Source organism: Siniperca chuatsi, linkage group LG3 (assembly GCF_020085105.1).
Source record: "Siniperca chuatsi isolate FFG_IHB_CAS linkage group LG3, ASM2008510v1, whole genome shotgun sequence".
NCBI classification, from domain to species: Eukaryota; Metazoa; Chordata; class Actinopteri; order Centrarchiformes; family Sinipercidae; genus Siniperca; species Siniperca chuatsi.
In genome coordinates, this window is record NC_058044.1 from 197,501 (window position 1) to 220,237 (window position 22,737).

Genomic DNA, 22,737 nt, shown 5'->3' on the forward strand with positions numbered 1-22,737 from the left:
ACAGACATTCAGTATACAACCCAGAGCTCCGAGCTATCAGAGCTACACATGAATAGAGTTATGATATTATATGTATACTGTATATATCATGTTGCTTCAGTAGAGAGCAGAAAAGGCTGATGGGTAACAGCTGATTGTAGACAGGAGGACTCCACTAACAAGGTTTAGGACAGAGTCAGATCATGAGATCAGGAAATTTAGCGAGCTCCGATTCCTTGTTAACATGATGACTGATGATTTATGTCTCTCTCAGAGCTCTGCTGCTGATGACCAAAAGTAACTTTCAGTCGCCCAAACTGAAAGACAAGGGGAAGTGGTAAGTATCTATCTATCTATCTATCTATCTATCTATCTATCTATCTATCTATCTATCTATCTATCTATCTATCTATCTATCTATCTATCTATCTATCTATCTATCTATCTATCTATCTATCTATCTATCTATCACAGCAATGTAATATTTATGATTCCAATCAAGAAGTTGCTGAATTATTAACATCAGTCAGCCTGGTGCTGTTAATGCTAATAAGGAGAATCTTTGAATGTCAGCTGGAGCTAAAGATAGCAGAGCAGCGATATGAGCAGCAGACTGATGGTGATTTTAGACGGACTGGAACTTTACATCCCAGTAGAGTCGGCTTCAAAACCTCTGCACTAAAACATAAACCACTGCACACCACTGCTGGAACAGTAAATCACTGCACATCACTGCTGGAACAGTAAATCACTGCACACCACTGCTGGAACAGTAAATCACTGCACACCACTGCTGGAACAGTAAATCACTGCACATCACTGCTGGAACAGTAAATTACTGCACATCACTGCTGGAACAGTAAATCACTGCACATCACTGCTGGAACAGTAAATCACTGCACACCACTGCTGGAACAGTAAATCACTGCACATCACTGCTGGAACAGTAAATCACTGCACATCACTGCTGGAACAGTAAATCACTGCACACCACTGCTGGAACAGTAAATTCATCAAAGTTAAATCATCACAGGAACAGTGATTGGAACATTTTTCTAAACAACACACTATCACTAATGTGTTGATAGTTTTTACAAAAGATAAAACGAGTTACATAAGTTAGTTTCCTCATTGAGGTATTTAGTGTTCAATTCTGTTTGTTTGTGTCTCTGCAGGACTGGAAACTTCCATCACTTTGTAAAAATCGCTCTGACCAAGAACCCCAAGAAACGACCTGCTGCTGACAAACTACTGCAGGTAATAAAACTGTGCCATGATGATGATCAGAATCAGATCAGGATCAGAATCAGCTTTATTGCAAAGTAGGTTTACACATACAAGGTGCAATTTTGGTGCAAAACAATAAACATAGTAGAAATCTAAAGCAAGTACTGCTGGTCAAGAATCATAAATATAAAATCGACAATAAGATATTAAAGATTTTTTTAATTATAAGAAAATAATAAAGAATATGTACAATATGACTGTTATTTGAATGAATGAGTTTGTGCAATGTGCAAAATGTTTACATGTGAATGTGCAAAAGTTTACAGTATGAGTATACTGTACCATGGGGGGCTATGAGAGTCAGTATCAGATGGAAAGAAACTGTTTTTGTGGCGTGAGGTTTTGGTCCTGATGGATCGCAGCCTCCTGCCGAGGGGAGTGTCTGAAACAGTTTGTGTCCAGGGAGGGAGGGGTCAGCCACAATTTTTCCTGCTTGACTCAGGGTCCTGGAGGAGTGCAGGTCCTGGAGGGAAGGTAGATTGCAGCCAATCACCTTCTCGGTGGAGCGAATGATACGCTGCAGTCTGCCCGTGTCCTTGGCAGTGGCAGCAGCGTACCAGATGGTGATGGAGGAGGTGAGGATGGACTCGATGATGGCGGTGTAGAAGTGCACCATCATTGTCTTTGGCAGGTTGAATTTCTTCAGCTGCCACAGGAAGTACATCTTCTGCTGGGCTTTCTTGGTGAGTTGAGGTCCTGGGTGATGATGGTGCCCAGGAAGCGGAAGGACTCCACAGTGTCGACAGGGGAGTCACACAGGGTGATGGGGGCGGGTGAGTCTGGGTTCTTCCTGTAATCCACAACCATCCCTACTGTCATGAGAGTGTTGAGCTCCAGGTTGTTCTGACAGTACCAGGTCACCAGGTGGTCAATCTCCCACCTGTAGGCGGACTCATCCCTATCAGAGATGAGCCCAATCAGGGTGGTGTCATCTGCAAACTTCAGGAGCTTGACAGACTGGTGACTGGAGGTGCAGGAAGAAGAGCAGTGGGGAAAGAACACAGCCTTGGGGGGAACTGGTGCTGATGGTCCGGGAGTCAGAGACCTGTTTCCCCAGCCTCATGCGCTGCCTCCTGTCAGACAGTAAGTCTGTGATCCTCCTGCAGGTGGAGTCAGGTGCACTCAGCTGGGAGAGCTTGTCCTGCAGCAGAGCTGGGATGATGGTGTTGAAAGCGGAGCTGAAATTCACAAACAGGATCCTGGCATAGGTTCCTGAGGAGTCCAGGTGCTGAAGGATGAAGTGGAGGGCCATGTTTACTGCATCGTCTACAGACCTGTTGGCTCTGTAGGTGAACTGCAGGGGGTCCAGGAGTGGGTCTGTGATGGCTTTGAGGAGGGACAGCACAAGGCGCTCAAAAGACTTCATGACCACAGAGGTCAGGGCAACGGGTCTGTAGACAGAGTCTGGCCCGGCTGCTTTGCGGGGGTTCTGCCTTCTGAGCAGTCTGTTGACATCCTTCTCCAGGATGGAGGGTGTCGTTGTTGTGGTAGGGGAGGGGGGAGCCTCTGGGGGGGCAGTTGTGCAGAGGCCCAGGCTCCTGCTGACTTGGGGGAGGTGGAGGTGGTGGGCTGGAGCTGGTGGATAGAGTCACGGGGGATGGTGTCAGAACTGTCCCATTGTCTTTCAAAGCTACAGTGGAACTCATTTAGTTCGTTGGCCAGGCTCAAGTCCTTAATGGAGTGGTGATGATTGATGATGATGATTTTGACATTTTCACATTCACTTGAGTCCTGTTGAGTCTTTCTGAGTCCAGTGTTTCAGGCTCTGAAAACGTTTCCAAAACCGTCATGTTCAAAGTGCACAGTCACAAACTTCTTGAATAAACCAGAGTTTTGGAGATAAGGTTTTCCACCTCAGTTTTATGTGTTGATCCAGTCTTTATGGAGTTTTTTGTCCCCCCCCTGCCCCAGCATCCGTTTGTCTCTCAGCCTCTCAGTCGGACTCTGGCCATCGAGCTGCTGGATAAAGTCAGTAACCCGGACCAGACATCCTACAAGGACCACCTGGACGATGACGAAACCGACACAGAGGTACTGGGGAGGGGCTGAAGGACTCTACGTCTGTTACGTCTGCAGATATTTGTTGTTCTTTCTTCGTCCATATTATTTTTCACAGTAAATGTTCTGGTAAAGAAAAGTAAATGAGTTCCTCCAGGTTAAACTGTGTTCCCATCAGGTGATTCTACATCAGCTGTTTCCTTCAGTTTTCAGAGTCACTGCAGTTCAGCAGTGTGAGCTTCGTTATTCATTATATTCAGTCAGCTGTTATTTTTTCTGTTGGTCAGCTCTGTGGAGGGAAGGAAGTGAGAAATGTTTCTAATATTTTGACCAACTTATATTTGACTAACCAAATAAACCAACAGACATAAAACAAAATGCATTAAATCAGTCCTCCAGTGCTTCAGCATGTCTGTTCAATAAAGTAGTTGTTCTTGTGAGAGACAGACTAAAACCAGAATGGTCCAGATCTGAGCAGAGGTGGAAATATCCTGATTAATCCTGAAAAAACTGCACAATACATCAATATGTGCACATAATTTTGAGATTACAGTTGTAATCACCAATAGTCAAGTTTATGTCGTCAATACAAGATCAGTTCCCAATGCGCTCTGGTGAAGGGCTGCACTTTATCACTTCATCAAACAACCAAAGCAGGCCCCACTAGTCGCCTACCACAACCTGAAAATGAGCGCTGCTTCTTTTGGTTGTTTGATAAACTGATCGAGTGCTCCCTGTAGTGGCTTCTAATTGCCAAGAATTTCCACTTGTAGACGCCCAGCAGAGATTCCAACACGCTTTTCACACCAAACAGTGAAAACAGTGATGGGTTGTGTTATTTGCAGGGTGGCAGGTTGGTTCCAACAGTCCAGTCTGATGATATCCCTGATGATGACCAAATAATATTTACAGGTAACAAAAAAACTTGTAATAGTTGAAAAAAAGCGTGTGCTGGCGTCTTCCTGTGCTAACTTACTAATGAGACACCTGCAACGCCATCGTAATTATCCTTAAGTCAACAGGTGAGTCAAGGCTTCAAAATAACACAAAAAGAATAATATATTTCTGACCGGTACATAACTAATATATGGGCTCAGTTATCAAATATTAATACAAACTGAAAGGGCTCCTATACGCCCCCCTTCACCAGAGCTCTCAGCGAACTGATGGCTGTGCATGCCGAGTCTGCGTATCACCTGGAAACATGCACCTGACGCAGCTACTGTCACAGTGCCGCCTGGATGCCAGAGGCCGGCGTTCAGATACGCGAGGCGGCCTTTGAGTGCGTGTATTCCCGTTGTCAGCGGCTCCTCGTCCCGGTGCCGGTTAAACGTTACAAAGTTCCTGCCGCATCTTGCTGCCATTTAGATCCATCTGTTTGTTGCCTGAGCCTGTTTATCTTCCTCCACGCAGATCGATCACGTTCCTTCACGTTCCGTTATGTTCTGTACACGACGGTCGTGTCATGACGCTGTACAGTCTGCAGCTACACCCGCTGTCAGGTAACCACTGTTGTGCTAATTGAAGAGTCCATTTATCGATTAATCGATTAATCAATCAAGGATGATGATGGAGGAGATGATGGAGGATCTGCTGCTTTTTCTGTTTGATGGCATTAAAAATTATTATAATTATTTGGGGTGTTTTTTTCTGTTTATCTAATCAGAGAAACAATTTGAAGCCGACACTGCGTGCTCTGATAACTTGTGTCATTTTATAGACAATAAAAATCATTGATTCATTTAAAACAATACTCAATAGATCAATCAATATTTATGTCTATGATTATTGATGCTGGGTGATGCATGGTTATGTTTGAGTTGGGTGTTTAGTTTGACTTTGATTTTGATTTGAAATTAAAGCATTTAATTGAATCATCTGATGAAACTCATCGGATGATTGAAACAGAAAACAGGTTTTAAATTCAGTGCAGACGAAACTCAGAGAGCTGTAGTTTGGTTTCCAGCTGAATCCTGACAGGAAACCAGACATTAAACATTTAAAAACAGAAACTGTCACTCCTACAAAATGATTGACACATCAGTGATGGTTTTTAAAAGCCATCAGGGATTCAACAGAAACTGATCACAGGTCAGGGAATTAAATGTTTTGGTGTCAAGCTCTTCAGAAGCGTTTTGATTCAGCAGCTCTCAGATTATTTGAAAGAGCTGGAACTGGTGATGATGACTGTGTGATGAAGCAGAGCTGATGCCAGCGTCACATCTAATCCCCGACACTTAGCTTTAACCACAGACACACAGTAAAACGCGAGGTTATATCAGTAATAAACAGACTGAGTGTGTGTGTGTGTTTGACCTCACCCTGCTCTCAACCCTCCGACGAGGTTTTCATCTCGTCAGCTGACTGAAGGATGACGCTCGGACTCCATTTTGTATCTGCAGTTGTCACTTTATATGTTAGTCTGCTGTTTAATGTGAAGTGTCCTCTGCTGAGAGGACAAGGACACTGCTGAATAAATCCTCTCTGTACCGTCCAACAGCCAAGACGCTACAAAGATACTGTCTAACAGCTGCTGCTCTAGAAAACAGCCAGTAACAGAAAATACTGTTTCTGATTATTCGTTGTTTTTATTCAAACTTGTGTGTGTGGCGCTGCGGCGCACGAACCATTACAGCGACGTCCGTGGCTCGATTCCAGGCCAGGGAAGGGGACTGTTGTCTGTCCCTTTCTCTCTCCATGTTTCCTGTCCTGCTGTCAAATAAAGGACAAAGGCCAGAAAATAATCTCTGTGTGTTCTTGAGGTCTAGCAAACATGCTGAATGTATTTTCCTCCTCATAAACATTAATGGTGATGATCTTAACCTACATTAACCTTGTTAACCTCCATGTTTGCTTCTTCACTGCCTCTACTGCTGCGTCGGCCGCTGCGTTACTGCCGCCTGCAGATCAGAGGAATAATGGGAAACGTGTTCGTGCACGGAACAAACCAACAGGGACGACTCAGGAAAACGTGGCTCTGCAGCGTCACTAGCGGTCACAACTCCACAGAGCACCGTCGAGCTGACGGGAAAAACGAAACATTTTCAGGATAAATACGACGGACGAACATCTGCAGTCCGGATTACTTTACTGACTTCCTGTGTCTCTGTCTGTCTGCAGGTTGTCTCTGTCCCTCAGAGGATCCCGTCTGGAAACACCAGAGAAGGAAAGACTCTGTCTGAGATCAACTGTGAGTTTACCTGTCCGTCCGATGAAGATGATGATGAAAATGATGAAGCTGTGTTGTGATCGTCTTTTGTCTTTCAGTTGATCAGATGAAGTTTGATCCTCCTCTGAGGAAAGAGACTGAAGCTCACCATGAAGAGGTAACACACACACACACACACACACACACACACACACACACACACACACTTCCATGTGACTGCTCTGTGATCAGATCTCCGCAGGTGTGAATGACACCTGTACAGTGTGACCTCATTGTGAAGGAAAACATCTATCCAGCAAGTTCAAAGGTCACCTGACAGGTTCAAGGTCACCTGACTCCACCTCTTCCTGCTGACTCCACCTGTCCACCAGCCCCTCCTACCTCATTTGCATAATACGATCTGATCACAGAGCAGCGGACTGGAGACAACGAAACCGCGTATTAACACCAGGTGTGAATGTAAAGACCACATGGCAACACCAGGTGGAGCCTCAGTCATCTGGACTTCACACACATCTTCTGTGTGACTCTGCGATGACTCAGCAGATTTTCTCTGCGATGACTCAGCAGATTTTTCAGCTGGTTTTTGTCTCGTGTTTACAGTCTGACTCGGATCGTTTCCTGGACTGTGAGGAGGAGCTCTACTACACCGCCAGATCCAACCTGGTATTTACTGCCACCTCTTACTCATACATGCACAGGGGAGATAATGCTAACAGGCTAACTGACTAGCCAACTAACAGTCCGTGTGTAGCAGAATCGCTTGTAATTATTGAACAGTGGACAGCAGAGACAAACACCGTAAACAAAAACATTCAGAGAAGCGAACAGTCTGACTGTACGACAGGCTAACAACATGCTAACAACATGCTAACGCACAGTCGTAGTTTCCATTGTTTTTGTTTCTTCTTTGCTTCATGAACATCTCCTGCCTTCACCATCTGTCTCTGATGTCACTTCCTGCTCTGCTATAACTGGTCGGTCTTAATTAGTCTGTGATTTAGTCCAATCAGCAGTTCACAGGTGTGTCAGTGTTTCAAACAGCTGTTTCAGCTGCTGACGTGATGAAGACTTCAGTCTGTTTCAGTCACAGTTTACGTTCATGTTAATGTGATTACAGTTTACAATAATCAGCTGTAAAACGAGTCCATTAAAACAGAAATGCTTTTCACGTCTGTCGTCCGTGGAAACGCAGCGCGAGCTGCAGCAGAGACAGGTACGGTGGCAGAGATGAAGAGCTGGAGGTAAAGCGAGGTAGAGCAGTGCAGCAGTGTTTTGGTCCGTTGGGACTTTCACAGTTGGAAGTTGCTGAGTCAGCATCAGTTCTAGGCCGACCAATCAGCTGCCTCCACATCTGATCTGGAGTTTGTACAGCAGGCTTTTAGGAGTGAAGAAGAGGAGGAGGAGGAGCTGTTGGTCTCCGGCAGTCGTCTGTTGATCTGTTTGTCAGCAGCTCTGGAAGATCAAATCCTCAAAGCTGAAAATAATTAATCATGTGAAGTTAAACAGCCAGGACACCCCCAATAAACCTGTCTCTGCTGCCCGGTGTCTCCTGCAGGAGCTGCAGATGGAGGATGAAGACGCTGCTGCAGCATCAGGATCCATCCTCAATGGAAACAGGTGAGGACAGGGCGGATGATTCCAGTTTCAAAGATCTTTCCTCTTGTCAACAAACACGTGAAGGTGTTCAGGCAGAACAAGGAGGGAACCTGCGTGATTCCATCCAGAGTGAAGGAAGACAGGTGAGACCTGAGGACGGTGTGCGTTTCTCCCGAAACTGTTCAGATGTGTTGAGTTCAGCGTCTGACTGATCTCAGAGCAGAAACTCTCTCTCCTGTTTCTTTTATGAAACAGACTCAGAAAGACATAAGAGTGATTTTTTTCACTCAAGTGAAACATTTTCAACGTTGACGTGTCTTTTCCTGAGTTTCCTGAGCGAATTCACATCTAATCACGCCTCCTCTATGATTCATTCCATGTCCTGTTAGATGTATTAAGGAGAACCGGATACTGTGTTCAAAGATGGCGCCTCATTCAGTCCTATGAACTGGGTAAATACACTGAAAAAGTCTCCGCAGGCCTCCTCACACTTCTGCATTTTGGGCCCACAGAGCATGCTCAGTAGAGTCCTTCGGTTGGCAGCATGCTTAGCGTGCTTCTTGACTTAATAAATGTTATCAGAGCGAATGCATCAAACTCTGATGACGAAAAGAGACGTTTTGTTTATGACGCTCAGAAACATTTATTCACAGTGTGTGTGGGGAAATGCTTGGCCGGAATCAGTTCACAGCCCAGCTGTGTTTCCCGGGGGGGTCGGTGCGAGCACACGGGGGTAGTGTCACGCCGCAGTCCTGCTCGTTGCTAATTCTGGAGTTAGAGAAAACATCAGAAACACATCTGAACACTTCGTATTAGATTGAAGTGATGTATATAATGTAAAGAAGAAGCTGAGTGCTGGTGTTGAGAGCTGCACTATGTGTTTCTCTCCTCCATCAGTGTGTTTGAGTGTCGACCTCAACTCCGTCTGAATAATTTATCGCTGCTCTCGGGGGGTGGGGGCGGGGTGGGGGCGGGGTGCACACAGAGCAGCAGTGGCGCTGATGAAAATTTAAAGACGTTGCATTTGAGCACTTTGGAATATTTGCTAACGGTGAAGAAAATGCAGCTCTGGATGGTTTTAAAAGGACGGCTGACATTTCCGCTGACTGGCCTCAGCTCAGGTCAACGCCACGTTGTCTTCTTCTACTGTCTGAACGTGCTGACCTCCGACCTCTCACTAAGGCTCACACTTCTCTCCACACCAGAAACTGTTTCTAACGATGAAAAAGGGAGTAAAGAGAAAAATCAACTGAGAATCTTAAACAGGCTGAAGGTGAGCAGAGAGCAGACGTGTGAGGTCGTCAGGCAGGTGAGGTCGTCAGGCAGGTGAGGTCGTCAGGCAGGTGAGGTCGTCAGGCAGGTGAGGTCGTCAGGTAAAATCTGACAGGCTGCATAGTTTAAGCGTCTTTAATGGATTTTACAACAGATTGTGCTGAGACAGCAGAACAACAGAGGCAGCCTGATTCAACACTAATGTATCGCACTTCATGCACTATTTCAATTTAAATTTTATTTATGTAGCGCCAGTTCATAACAGAAGTTATCTCATTGCACTCGTCCTGTAGAGCAGGTCCAGACCGAACAGTAGCACAATGAAAATTCCACAGAGATGTAAAGTAGTAGTGGTAATAATATTAATATTAATAAAATAATAATGATAGCAATAATAATAATATTTAGACTAATAATAAGAATTGTAGTTATTACACCAACTTTACTCCTCCTCTCACTCTGACATGCTCACGTTCAATAAGACCTGCCCTCTTGATGTTCAGTGACCAATCAAAATGACAGATGACAGTCATGTGACTGTGACACAGTGCAGAGATTTAAATCCTGCTGTCAGAAATCAGCTGACGAAAACAGAACTAATTTAGCGGTGACAGTGACGTTAGACGTCCTAAAAGCTGAAATATTCCTGCAGCAGTGACAGTAATAAAGTGACAGTGAATGTGTCATGCAACTGTACTGTGACAGTGATAGATACATAGATACATTGGTAGATAGGTAGATAGATAAATTATTTGTCCCGAAGGAGGAAATTCTTTTCCACAGTCAGTGCATACAAGTAAGACATACAGTATCTATACATATTTATACAAAATACGGGATTTACAGGGCCACACAGCAGAGACACACCTGGTTCGATGCTCTACACACCACAGACTGGATTCCTAGTATCTTAAAAGTTACTTATTTAAAGCTCGTATGGCTTCAGCAACAAAACGAGCCTTCCTGCACATGAGTAGTCTAAACCTGCGTCCAGAGGGAAGGGGGGTAAAGTGCAGGTAGAGTGGATGGTGTGGGTCGTGTGTGATTGTGATCGCTTTGCGGATCGAGGATGTGGTGACACAATCAGATAAGGTGGGCTGGGGATACCAATGAGTTTGCTGGCTAACTGAGTTATCTTTAAGAGTTTATTCTTATTGGTGACTGTAAACATATGGAAAAACAAATGGCACCATACAGAAGAACTGGCTCAATAATGCTATGGTACAGGAGAAGAAGAAGAAGAGGTTGGACAGACCGGTGATGTAGTTTACGGATGGCTGTTGGTCTGAAACTGAGGTTATTGTCCAGTGAAATGCCAAGGTATCTGAAAGACACCACCACCTCTACCTTCTCTCCTTTGATGGTGAGACTGGGGGGATGGACCAGTGTTTTGGGGGCTAAAGAGAAGTTCTGTAGTTTTTTGAGATGTTAAGCTGGAGAAAGTCGCACCATGTCCTAAAATGGGATATGGAATATTGATAGGCAGAGAGATAGTCATTGTTGTCATTGAATAGTGCAGGGATGGCCGTGTCATCCGCATATTTGAAGGAGAGGGTGGTGCTGGGTGGACTTTGACAGTCGTCGCTGTGCCTTCGGTGAGTTGGAGTGGATGTGTGAACTGTGTAGGATAAACAGTGCCAGGTTAGAAAAGAATGATAGTTTGTTGCATGCAAGACCCTGTGTCTGTGTGAAACATCAGTAACATCAACTTAGCATGTGGCTACCAAAATAACCTAACAGTGAAAACACATCACATGTCATGTACTCTGCTATGTTATGCCCAGTTATATGTTACCAGTCTGTGAAGGAAAGAAGGTTGCTTTGAAGTCCTCCTTTAGCTGGCCATGTGAATGAGCCAGGCGGCAATAAAGTTGAATCTAATCTAAAGAAAAGTCCTTGCTGTGCAGTCCGTTTGTGAAGATGGCGGAACTGGTCACTCCGACTGTTGTTCTTCTCAAAGTAAGTTCTTAAAGTTAGCTGGCAGACTTTGTGTCGTAGCGTGTTTGGTTCTGCTGTGTGTTTGCTCCAATCAGGCCACACTGGTGGACAGCTGCTGCTGAGCAGCAGTGCTGTATGTGAAGCCAGGAGGAAAAAAGAGAGAACAATGGCCGCTGATCCTTTTGTTAACCTGCTGACATCACAGGTCAGACTGACCAGTGGTAGCTGGAAGCTGGGGCCATGGGGGGAGTTCACACCTGAATTCCTGGAGGACTGTGGGAGACTGAGCTCAATGGCTCAGCTTTGTTTACAGAATAAAAGAGCACGTGGTCTCCTAATAAAAGTTCAGTTAAAGTCCCACAAATTAATTAATTCAAATGGTGGAATACCAGTGGTCCCAACAGTGGGTGCAGTTCAAAGGAAGACTGATCAGGTAAAGAGAGTGGCGTTAGTTTTATACTCGATAGACCAGTGTGATGCCCCCTCCCTTCCCCAAAGAACATGGTTTCCTGTGTAAACAAATCCCAGTGGAGCTGCCAGGTTTCTGTGAGACATAAATAGTCCAGTTTGTGATGTGTGAAGTCGTTGACCAGAGGGGCTTTGTTGGCAATAGATCGGATGTTGTATGTTGCATGTGTGTATATACAGGTGAATTAGTTAGTGGACTTAACTGTGGTCTACACTCCATGTGCTATGTGGACAGGAGGCCCTGTGCCTGATAAAGGTCCTTATGGGTAAAATTCCCAGTGAGAGGGTTAATGACAGATGAGGCCAATGGGGGGAGCTAGCGGGTTGAAGAGTACTCTAAGGTGTCATTGTAGGCGGCGTGGCAGGATCCAGGGAGGGAGTGTGGGATGTAAACAGTCAGTCCCGTGGAGAGGAAGTTAGCCGCTAGCCTTCGGGTACCCAGTCCGTTGGGGTGGACTCCGTCAGTCTTTAAGAGGGAGTAGCGATCCCTAAACAGATTAAAGTTGTCGATGAAGCCTTTATTGTGAGCCCTGCAGGCGGATTGGAGACAAGTGTGGAGGCTGAGGATTCTGCTGAAACGCCCTGCTCCACAGGCCAGTGTGTGGGAATAGGATTCGAAATAAAAACAGACTTTTCGCACGTATTTCAAAGGCTAAAAAGGTCATTAAAATCCTTTTTGGTCAGCTCAGACTACTTACGAGCTGTATCGTTTGTACCCACATGGACTCGATTTGTGGAGGCCCGGGAGCTTATCCAGGATGATAGGGACCATGGCTCCAGGGAAGCAGCGAGTGGCTGCGTTGAAGAAATGGATGTTCCTGATTATTGAATCCCCCACTATTAATGTGGTTGGGGAGAAGAGAGGTCGAGGAGATGATGGCTGTGGTTCTCGGGGGAGGAAAGTGCACATTCTGTAAGGGGTGTCCGAGCAGGCGAGTGTTGTGGTGAGGCGGCGACATCAGACCCGAGAGAAGGATTCCCTGCTGGTACAGGGCAAAAAAGGGTCCAGATTGGGATGAGTCGGATCCACGGGAGCATCAGTCGGGTGGACCGGAGTGTGGTGAGACAGGGCCTCGTAGCAGTTGGAGAGGCTTTTTTTCGTTAACGTTATAACGAAGATGCATATCAGAGGGGATTTAGCAGTGGGCCAGGGTCCGACAGAACCGATGGCCCGGGGCCAGTACAAGTTTATGCAGGGCAGCTTGATTGGGGCGGACTGGTCCGCTTATGAAAAGACAGTCGGTCTTCTTTAAGAACGGAGTGGACGTGGGAACCCAACATATTACCAATGTGTCATGTTGAAGGTAAATTAGAGTTCAGAACTACTGTAAATCTGCTCATTATAGTGTTTTGACTCAAAACGTGACTGTTACTGAGGGTGTCATCTCATATAGCAGTCTAACGTTAGCCCTGATTCAGTCTGAAGTCAAACTGTGGAGAAAGTCCGGCTCTCTGACTCGTACAGCAGGTCTGCATCACTAGTGAAGTTTGTTCGTACTAAATAGAAAATTCCATATTTGTAAAAACATGACGATGATCATCAGGTCTCCAGGTACTGACCGACTCCTCCTGCAGGTGAGGTCACCTGACCAACACCCTCAGGTAACCCTCAGATTGGTCAGCATTGATCAGCTGATGTTTAAAGTCTGAGTTTCTCTCAGACTTCGTCCAATCAGCAGCCTGCTGAAGTCTGTGGAGGATGAGCTCAACCACAGGTAAGCCCCCCCCCCCGCATAGATGTGTCACAGGTGTGACATCATACAGGTGATAATTATCAGTGGAAGTCTAAACTCAAAGGTTTACTTGCTCAGTTATTTTTGAAGCTGGAGTTTGGAGTTTTTGCAGCAGATATGTGTTTCCTCCACACTCAGTTGATAAATATTCAGCTAATAAATATTTTCCTTCCAGGGGTCATGAAACTCACCTGGATGATGTGGCTGCAGGTGAGGATGAAGTTAAGACTGAAGATGATGATGGCTGTGTGGAAGGAGGGGAAAAAGATGACCAATCAGGTGTCTCCGATGCTCCAGATCACCATGGCGACGATGATGGAGATGAGATGCAGCAGTGAGTGTGATGAAAACACTGAAACACCTGTACAAACATCTGTACAGGTGTTTCAGTTATTTAGACTGAGTGGGTGTGTCCAGAACACTTGATTGACTAATACAGAGGTTTTCTCTGTATTAGCTACTCACCAACACGGGCTGCCGGAGCTGATTAAGACACTTACAGACACGCTCAAGTGTCAAAAATCGCAATTCTTCTCAGTCAAATCTGACGTCCGTCCAGAATAAACGTCCATAAACCCACTGAGACACCAGAGAAAAAGCGGCTGCAGAACCTGCCTGAGAATCCTGCTGTTTCTAAGTTTCCTTCAGTCTCACAGTGATCCAGAGACAGCTGTCTGTCCGTCCACGGGTCCACTGCAGACAGGAGCTGATAACAGCTAATTTGACCAAACGGAAACAAATATAGGCTAAAAACAGGCTCAAGTTGTGTCTAACATTGTAAGTCCACCCCAGAAGCATCAAGGGAACTGTAGTTCCTAAACTTGGAGCATGATTATCCCCTAAATAAAAGTAAGACAAAATCTGATTTGAATTGTAAAACTCTTATCACACCTTTCATCTTTTGTTGCTCTTTTTTATTAGTATTATATTGATGTAAAACACTCCAGCGATGTTAGCTGGCTGCTCACTGTAGCTCACTGTCACTTTCCCCTGTTAAACTGACAGAACATCACCTGTGATGAAATATACCTAATATGAAACTTATATGGACAAATCCCTGCCCTGTAGCACCCAATAATGTAATAATTAATAGAACGACAATGTCAACTATCATAAAGTAGTATGTCATTTTGATGCAGAAAGTGACAGTATATGTCAGCTGACCACTATGTCACTTGACATAGAGGATGATGTCAATTTGACATTGAAAGTGACATAATAACCCTTTATGACCAGGTGGAACAAACATTTATGACTGGTTATGTATGTTTATGTGAGGTGTCACGTGTTGCGATGAAGTGAAAATGTTTTAGTATTTCAGTCTGGTTCTGGTTGGACACAGGAAGTTCCCTTCTCTCTCTGTGTCTCTTTCAGTGTAAAAGACTCAACGTTACGGCCCGACCCTGGTCCTGAAGCTCCACCCCCCCAGGTGTGTCCTCTCACCTGTCCTGGATCTGTCTGTCTGTCTGTCTGTCTGGCTGTTTGGATTTCTATCTGTCAGAACCAACATCTCATATCTCTGCCCCCCTGCCCCCCTTCAGGATGGACCCCAGCCCTCTGATGATGATCACCATGGCAACCAGGACCAGGGTACCATAAAGCGTCATCCTCTGTCAGAAAGCCCCGTCCGCTCAGCCACCCAGGGCCCCCCCAGACCTCCACCCCCCAAACTGCCCCCCCACAGACTCAGCAGCCTGGGTGAGTTCTGCTGGAACCTTTAGAACCACCTTGACCCTCTGAGAACACGGGTTGTGTTATAACTGCTGTCAGTGTGGGGAAGAAATTCAAAGTCAAATCAAGTCTAAGTCACGTTTAATTATCCGCAGTAAAACTCACACAGGTTATTTCCTGAAATGTCCCTGTGGGCTGCCGTATGTCGAGCTGGAAACCTGAGGATCGCAGAGCATCAGACGGCTGTTCACACTGGCAGTCCTGATTATGTGGCGTCATTATGTGAAAACAACGCATGGGTCGGCCGAGATCTCCCTTCCTTTAGGGGAGGGGACATTTTCAACAAACTGATTCATCGAAGACGTTATGGATCTTGTTTTCGATGATGTTCTGTGATGTTTCCGGGGAAGTTTGATGGTTTCTTATCCTCATTTGTGACCTCTGTGCTCCATACGTCATGCTGCATTCATGCAGCGTCGGCAGAATGGGAAGAACAGGGACTCACCCCTTAGTCGACTTGGCAGTGTTCACGCATTTTCCCAAGGTGGTTAGCCTTAGTGCTAACGTTGTACTCACATAAACAGCTTAAATTAGCTTCTTTTGTAGTCTCACGTATTTGTTGCACTTCCTTACCAAGTGACCTGCTGCTGAATCGATTGTATTAGTGTTGATTTTGGATGTTATTAGGACGTAGCTGCCAGCGGTGGTGCGTTTGTACTCTGCATCTCGGTCGCGTTGACATCTCAACACAAACTTTCGACCCAAGATGCATTTCACTAACAAACAGCCAATCACAGAGCAGTCATTTTAGCCGCTGACTGCGAGCTGAAGCTAAATTTTACACTTTGTAGAAACCTGATCGAACATTCAGCTGTTTAAAACCAGATTCTGGCTTCTTGTCCATGGCAACAGCAGCTGAGGCTCATGGGTATTGTAGTATTTAGAGAGTGTAAATAATTTAAACTGGAGGTCAGAACACAAACCTGTACGATGGTTACATCATTCAGGAGAGTCGTGAGCTTCTTTGTTCAGTAACATTCAGCTCTTCACACCTCATCAACATGTTGACCTGTTTCATACCTGCTCCACCTGCTCCACCTGCTCCACCTCTGACTGCTCACCTGTGACCTCCACTACACTTCTTATACTCCTACAAAACAGCTGCTGCCTTGTTATTTACTGAACCGGTTGTTCAGTACAGGTGTTAACCCCACCTGGAATACACCTGCAGTGTTTCCCCCCATGTGTCCAACAGTCTGTCTCTCTCTCCCTGTAGGTAACGTCCTGTCCTCCTCTGAGCAGCAGTCTGCAGCGCCTCCTGCTGGTCACTACAGGAAAGATCCTCTAGTAAGACTAACGGATTTATCTTTGTGACATTTGTTCTGCAGCAGCAGAGAGCGGAGGTCAGGTCAGACAAACTGCCAACAATCAGCAGGTGGATATATATGTGTATGTGTTTATATATATATATATATATATATCACTCCGCCCCTCTGCTGCACCCTGCAGGTGAAAACAAACAGCGTAAAACATGAGTGAGGTCTGTTGTCAGAGTTCTTCACTGTGTGAAAAGACGATTTCGTCTCAGACACAGTGTGATGACGTTTCCAGAATCAAAGTATTTTTATGTCCTTCTGAATGTGGAGTCTCTCTTCTCTCCTCCGAGTCTCAGCTGTGAATGGAAACGTATTTATTTCTCAGATATCTGCTGCCTCTGTGTCTGTTACATCATTCAATCAAACTTTATTGATCCTGTGAAGAACATATACACTCTTCTGACCTCATCACATGTTCTTTTAAAAATGTTATTCTAATGTTTAATATGATGATATAAATAACATTACATATATCGTGATAGAACATTTTATTCGTATTCACTTGATCAGAGAATAAAGATGTTGTCGTGTCAGTTTGAGTGTTTTATAGTTTCATGTTCTGTTCGGAGCTTATGTGTTTGAATCTCCATGTTGGTTCTGAATATAAACAGTGTGATTTAAAAAAAGAACAAGCAGACTTCTCCACCTGAGTTTCTATTTGTTTTATTGACTGTGATTAACTGATTAAAGATAACTGCGTGTATATAATAATGCTGGATTGTTAATTAGTAGTTGATGATAAAAAAGGAGGCGACAGACGGACTTCATACTGATGTCAGTGTTTGTTTCTTCATCAGAAATCTGTCAGCAACGGACTCCCACCTACACCTAAAGTCCATGTAAGTCCTCATCTCACACACACACACACACACAGGTTTGTCTTTCTGTACTTCACCATCATTGACATCATGCATCCCCTCGGCCCTAACCCTAACCCGGATTCAAACCTGGACCGTAAAACCAAGTCTGAACCTTCAAACTGCTCAAAATGTCCTCAATATGATGGTTTAAAACTGAAATTTGTCCTCACAAAGATAGCAGTACAAGCCCACATTCTCACACACACACACACACAGAGGTTACAAATAGGGCGGCATGTTACGATTATTTTCACCATCGATTAATCTGCTGATTAATCGTTTGGTTTATAAAGTGTCAGAAAATAGAAGAAACGCTTAAGTTGACGTCTTCAAATGTCTTTTTTTCAACCAACGGTCCAAAAGCCCAAATTCGTTTAAAATCCTAGAATATTAAGAAAACCAGCAAATGTTCACATCTGAGAAGCTGAAATCTGTAAATCTTTGGCTTTTTAGCTTAAAAAAATTTACTTAAATGATCAATTGATTATCAAAATAGTGGCCAGTTATTTTTCTGTTGGTCAGCTAATCGGTACAGTTCTGGTTATAACGATTCTTCCTCACACTCACTCAGTGTCCAGTTTATTAGGAACACTAAAACGAATTCAGTCAGATCCATTAATAGATCCTCCTTCATGACGGCTACAATGTTCAGTTTGTGTTGAAACTGTCAGAAACAGCTGTTATTAATTATTTTACCGTCATTTTATTTTACAAGCTCAACTGCTCCAAAGCAACTGGTCTTGATAATATTCCAGCTGGATTCTTAGGAGATGCGGCTGAACTCATTACTCCGTGCGTCACCTATATTTTAAATGAGCACGGTCTTTTCCCAGGTGATCTTTTCCACAAGAGCACCAACGACGAGTCCTGAGTCCAGCTCAAACTCGGACCCAAAAAGTGGGACATTTTGCTAAATAACCTACAAATAATCTTCAGAAAGGACTCTAAAGAAGAGGTAACCGCATCAATCAACAAGAACAGAAGAGGAAATATCATCTTTGAATATTTTTTTTAAATCAAAACAACTAGCTAACTGTCAAGCTAGCTAGCAACTGTTACTGTTTCCACCTTTCCAACGGAGAAACTGCACCAACGAACGGAGAGAGTTACTTTCTGAAGACAAGAAGAAAAGTTAAAGGATCCTTGTTGGTAACATTAATATATCTGGTAAACTCTGCATAGTTCAGTTTTTTGCCAGTGTTTGTAGGCTAGAAAAGCTTGCAAAGTAAATAGTTAGCCTAGCTCCCCTTGTAAACAAGTAAACAAGTGGTCGCCATGGAAACCGGACGGCAGGCAGCACAGCTCTCAGAGCGGAGAGACCAGAGATTCAGTACCCTGCTAAATGAGAAACACAAGGAGACACTGCGTGAAAAACTACGCCCAGCAAAAAGAAGGAAGGACGAAGAACATCCTCATATTCTTCACTGATTCCATCTACATCTGGAAAGATACTCTGCAGCAGTTATGCATATGTATCCAGCGAGGGCATCGGCTCAGGAGGCAGATTAAACATCTGTGAAGATGAACACCTCGACAAGGATGACCCTCTGCTTACCATCACATCCTACACCCAAGGAAAGGTCATGGTCCAAGGGAATGAAGCCAGCCTGGAGTCCTCTGAAGAGGCCTTTCCCCTGTTGAAAGCTGAGGTGGACACCAAGAGGATCAGTGTCCCCTCTGACAGTGAAGATGATGAGAGAAACTCTCCACTCAGAAATCAGCTGTTTCCAGGCCCGGGGAAACGTGCATCTAACTGGAGATCTGAACGGACGACCAGGAATCGAACCTGATGTCATCCCCCCACAGGTGTTCGGTCAGTCTCCCTGTTCACCACACCAACCATCACCCATCAGATCAACCTGGACTCTGAAATAAACTGAAGCGGCAGGGAGGTAGTGCATCTCTGTCGGGCCTTGGGCCTGTGCATAGTTAACGGTAGGTTCAGAGGGGACTCTTTAGGGAGATTCAGATACTCCTCAGCTCTTGGGTCCAGTGTAGTAGACTGTGCAATGACATGGACCCCTCGACTATCAGTGCTTTCACTGTCAGACAGCAACCCCCCTTTCAGACCACAACCAAATAACTGTGTTCTTCAAACTCTCAGGTCAAAGGAGTGACACGAACAGGGAACCAGGAAGCTGTATAAATTAAACTTACAGATGGGCCCCAGACAGTGGAGACAAATTCATCACCTGATCTGATGACTGACATATCATATAACCAAAATCAATACGTCCTTAGCAGAGGTGGTGTAAAGGCCATTGATGATATCAATATGATATTTACATGTTTTAATCACCTTAAATCCCCCGAGACCCCCTCCATCCCAAAGCCCTCCAGACCCAGGAGCTGAGCCCAGAACAGAGTCCCCTATGTCAGCTGGTGCTGAGACTCACTGCCCCCCCTCAGACTCTCGGACCAGTCTCACAGCAGCACTGCTTTCCAAACACCAATCAGAGGAAACCAAACTACAACACGACGTAAAGAAACCTGAATCTGGATCACTGGATAGAAACTAAAAGCCAGATCAGGTCAGAAAGTTATCTGGACCTGAAGAGACGACGGACTGTCAGAATCTGTCTCTGCTGTCCGAGACAGGAAGCAGAGACAGATCCTGACCAAGTGCAGGCTCAGTGTCCACAGACTGGACATCCAGACAGGAAGACACAGACAGAACATGTGGTCACTGTTGGACAGGTGAGGTGAGACAGGTGAGGTGAGACAGGTGAGGTGAGACAGATCTTCCTCCTACAGAGTTCAACATTCAGTGAAATAAGAACGTTTCCTTTAACAAGTTCAGCTCTGATCTCAGATTTCAAAGAGCTCGACGTTAAAAATCCTCCGAGGAGACGGAGACAGGATCCTGCTGATCAACACGTATCAACACAACCTGAGGACTCGCACATTTATATTCATTAAAAAAATGTTGCAGTGTTTATATAGTTCTCACTTATTTGTATTTGTAGTTTTTTAACTGCAAGTCTACATTTTTTATAATATATATATTATCTTTTTTACTTGTCTGTATATATTCTAATCGCACAATTCTTCTGTTTATTCTTGTTTTTATTTCACACTTGCTTTGGCAACGTTAACGTCTGTTTCCCACGTCAATAAAGCCCAATTCAAATGAGCAGCTCCGAAAGCCTGAAGTTTATGTTGGACATCAAACACAATCTCAGGTGTTTCTGTTTCCTCCTGTTTGGCAGATGGGAGCTTGTTTCTCGAAGGTTTTTAATGGCTGTCCTCTGAAGATCCACTCTGCCGCCTCCTGGATCAACCCCGACACCAGAGGTGTGTTCGTTACATTTATTTAGCTGACGCCTTTATCGAAGCGACTTCCAATAAGTGCATTCAACAATGTGGATACAGCCCAGAAACTGCAAGAATCATGCCAATACATCAGCTTCATCAGATACGCTGAACTGCTTCAAGGCCAACATTTAGAAACAGTGAGTTTAAAAATCCGGAGGGGGTCGAATGCTGTACAGACTGTAAAGCTCCTTGAGGCAGATGAGTGCTTTGTGATGTTGGGCTGTATAAGCAGAGTGTTCTGAAACAAAGGCTCCTGGCCAGAATCAAACCACTGGGCCACCAGGATGCTGGAGAATAAAGACTGATCTTTTATTCATCATCAAAGTATTATTATTCATACAAAGAAAACACGCGTCTGCTGTCTGTTTCCGCTTCCTGTGACTGCAGAGTTCAGTTGGGAGAGTTTGTTGTTCTTTATTCAGCCAGTATTTCTCTTTCTCATCACTATATCAAGTTGTAACACAGTTTTCACAGTATTTCAATATTTTCTCCTTTTGTCTATATTTCTAAAAATGTCAGTATTTTACGTTTCTGTCAGAGTTGTAGATTTTCTCAGTATTATCTCGGTGTGGTTATGTTTGTGTGTTACTGTTCTCAGATCAGTATCTGATCTTCGGAGCTGAGGAGGGTATTTACACTCTGAACCTGAACGAGCTGCATGAGAACTTCTTGGAACAGGTGAGAGACCGGAAACATCAGCTAAACTCAAATCCACTTGATCCACCTGTTGGTGCTTGGACCCCTAAAACAAACGAAAAGACATCAGATGTTACTCGACACAGAAGCACCGAGACAGAGTTCGTCAGGAAGACTGTTAAGAGTTTTGGGAGCTCTGACACCAGATTCAGGATCTCATTTAGTTTTTAGTCCAGACCAGGAGACTACAGCAGGGTTTAGTTCAGGATCTAAGGTTGAGTGCAGGACTTTCTGCAGAATAAATCAGTGACTGAGAGTTTTGTGTGTGCAGTTGTTTCCTCGCAGGTGTACCTGGGTTTATGTGATGAACAACACTCTGATCTCCATCTCAGGTCAGTCACACGAATACATCACTGATACCGACAACATATTAACTTAGACATCGTTACGCACATTTAAACAATAGGTATGAGACAATAACATCCTTGAACCAAAGTGACAACTGAGGAGGGAAGAATAAATAAGTCAATTACTCTATATTTAGAATCAGGTCATACAAGTTAATTTGATATTGCAATAACTGAATATCATGAAAAAACTTGAAATGTCAATTTAAATTCTTCAGTGGAAAAAGATCCAATTGAAAGTGTAAAAGAAAAAGTTTAATCTGAAAAAGAATAATGTTAAAGTAAAAGAAAAACATCTGGAGCGCAGTGCAAAAAGGAAATTAACTTATTTTCTTTTGGTTTAAATATATCATTTGTTGTGTGTGTGTGTTAGCTGACCTCTGAGTCTTGTCTGCAGGTAAAGCCTCTCAGCTGTACTGCCACAGTCTGGCCGGTCTGTTCGAACAGGCGCGACAGAAGCAGAAGCTGACTGTCTCCATCCCGACTCGCCGTCTACCTGACCGCATCCTGCCACGGTCAGATCCTCCACACAGCACGCTCAAAACATTCAACACGCTCAAAACATTCAACACGCTCAAAACATTCAACACACTCAAAACATACAACACGCTCAAAACATTCAACACGCTAAAACATTCAACACGCTAAAAACATTCAACATGCTAAAACATTCAACAATCTAAAAACATTCAACACGCTCAAAACATTCAACAATCTAAAAACATTCAACACGCTAAAACATTCAACACGCTCAAAACATTCAACACGCTCAAAACATTCAACAATCTAAAAACATTCAACACGCTAAAACATTCAACACGCTAAAACATTCAAGACGCTAAAAACATACAACACGCTCAAAACATTCAACACGCTAAAACATTCAACACGCTAAAAACATTCAACATGCTAAAACATTCAACAATCTAAAAACATTCAACACGCTCAAAACATTCAACAATCTAAAAACATTCAACACGCTCAAAACATTCAACAATCTAAAACATTCAACACGCTAAAACATTCAAC

General features: G+C 44.3%; 1 protein-coding gene across 4 annotated transcripts in view; it reads left to right on the forward strand.

Moving 5' to 3' along the window:
• The window catches only part of LOC122873927 (mitogen-activated protein kinase kinase kinase kinase 3-like), a 67,547-nt gene that overhangs the window by 35,936 nt on the left and 8,874 nt on the right, over nucleotides 1-22,737 (forward strand). For all 4 annotated transcript variants that reach the window (XM_044191295.1, XM_044191293.1, XM_044191294.1 and 1 more), the window contains 16 exons: nucleotides 254-316; nucleotides 1,155-1,236; nucleotides 3,178-3,297; nucleotides 6,385-6,454; nucleotides 6,532-6,590; nucleotides 7,037-7,099; nucleotides 7,992-8,053; nucleotides 13,619-13,777; nucleotides 14,818-14,872; nucleotides 14,985-15,141; nucleotides 16,391-16,461; nucleotides 17,288-17,329; nucleotides 20,560-20,644; nucleotides 21,264-21,343; nucleotides 21,633-21,693; nucleotides 22,106-22,223. In XM_044191295.1, the coding sequence (XP_044047230.1) occupies nucleotides 254-316; nucleotides 1,155-1,236; nucleotides 3,178-3,297; nucleotides 6,385-6,454; nucleotides 6,532-6,590; nucleotides 7,037-7,099; nucleotides 7,992-8,053; nucleotides 13,619-13,777; nucleotides 14,818-14,872; nucleotides 14,985-15,141; nucleotides 16,391-16,461; nucleotides 17,288-17,329; nucleotides 20,560-20,644; nucleotides 21,264-21,343; nucleotides 21,633-21,693; nucleotides 22,106-22,223 (1,347 nt within the window). The remainder of the gene's footprint in view (nucleotides 1-253; nucleotides 317-1,154; nucleotides 1,237-3,177; nucleotides 3,298-6,384; nucleotides 6,455-6,531; nucleotides 6,591-7,036; nucleotides 7,100-7,991; nucleotides 8,054-13,618; nucleotides 13,778-14,817; nucleotides 14,873-14,984; nucleotides 15,142-16,390; nucleotides 16,462-17,287; nucleotides 17,330-20,559; nucleotides 20,645-21,263; nucleotides 21,344-21,632; nucleotides 21,694-22,105; nucleotides 22,224-22,737) is intronic.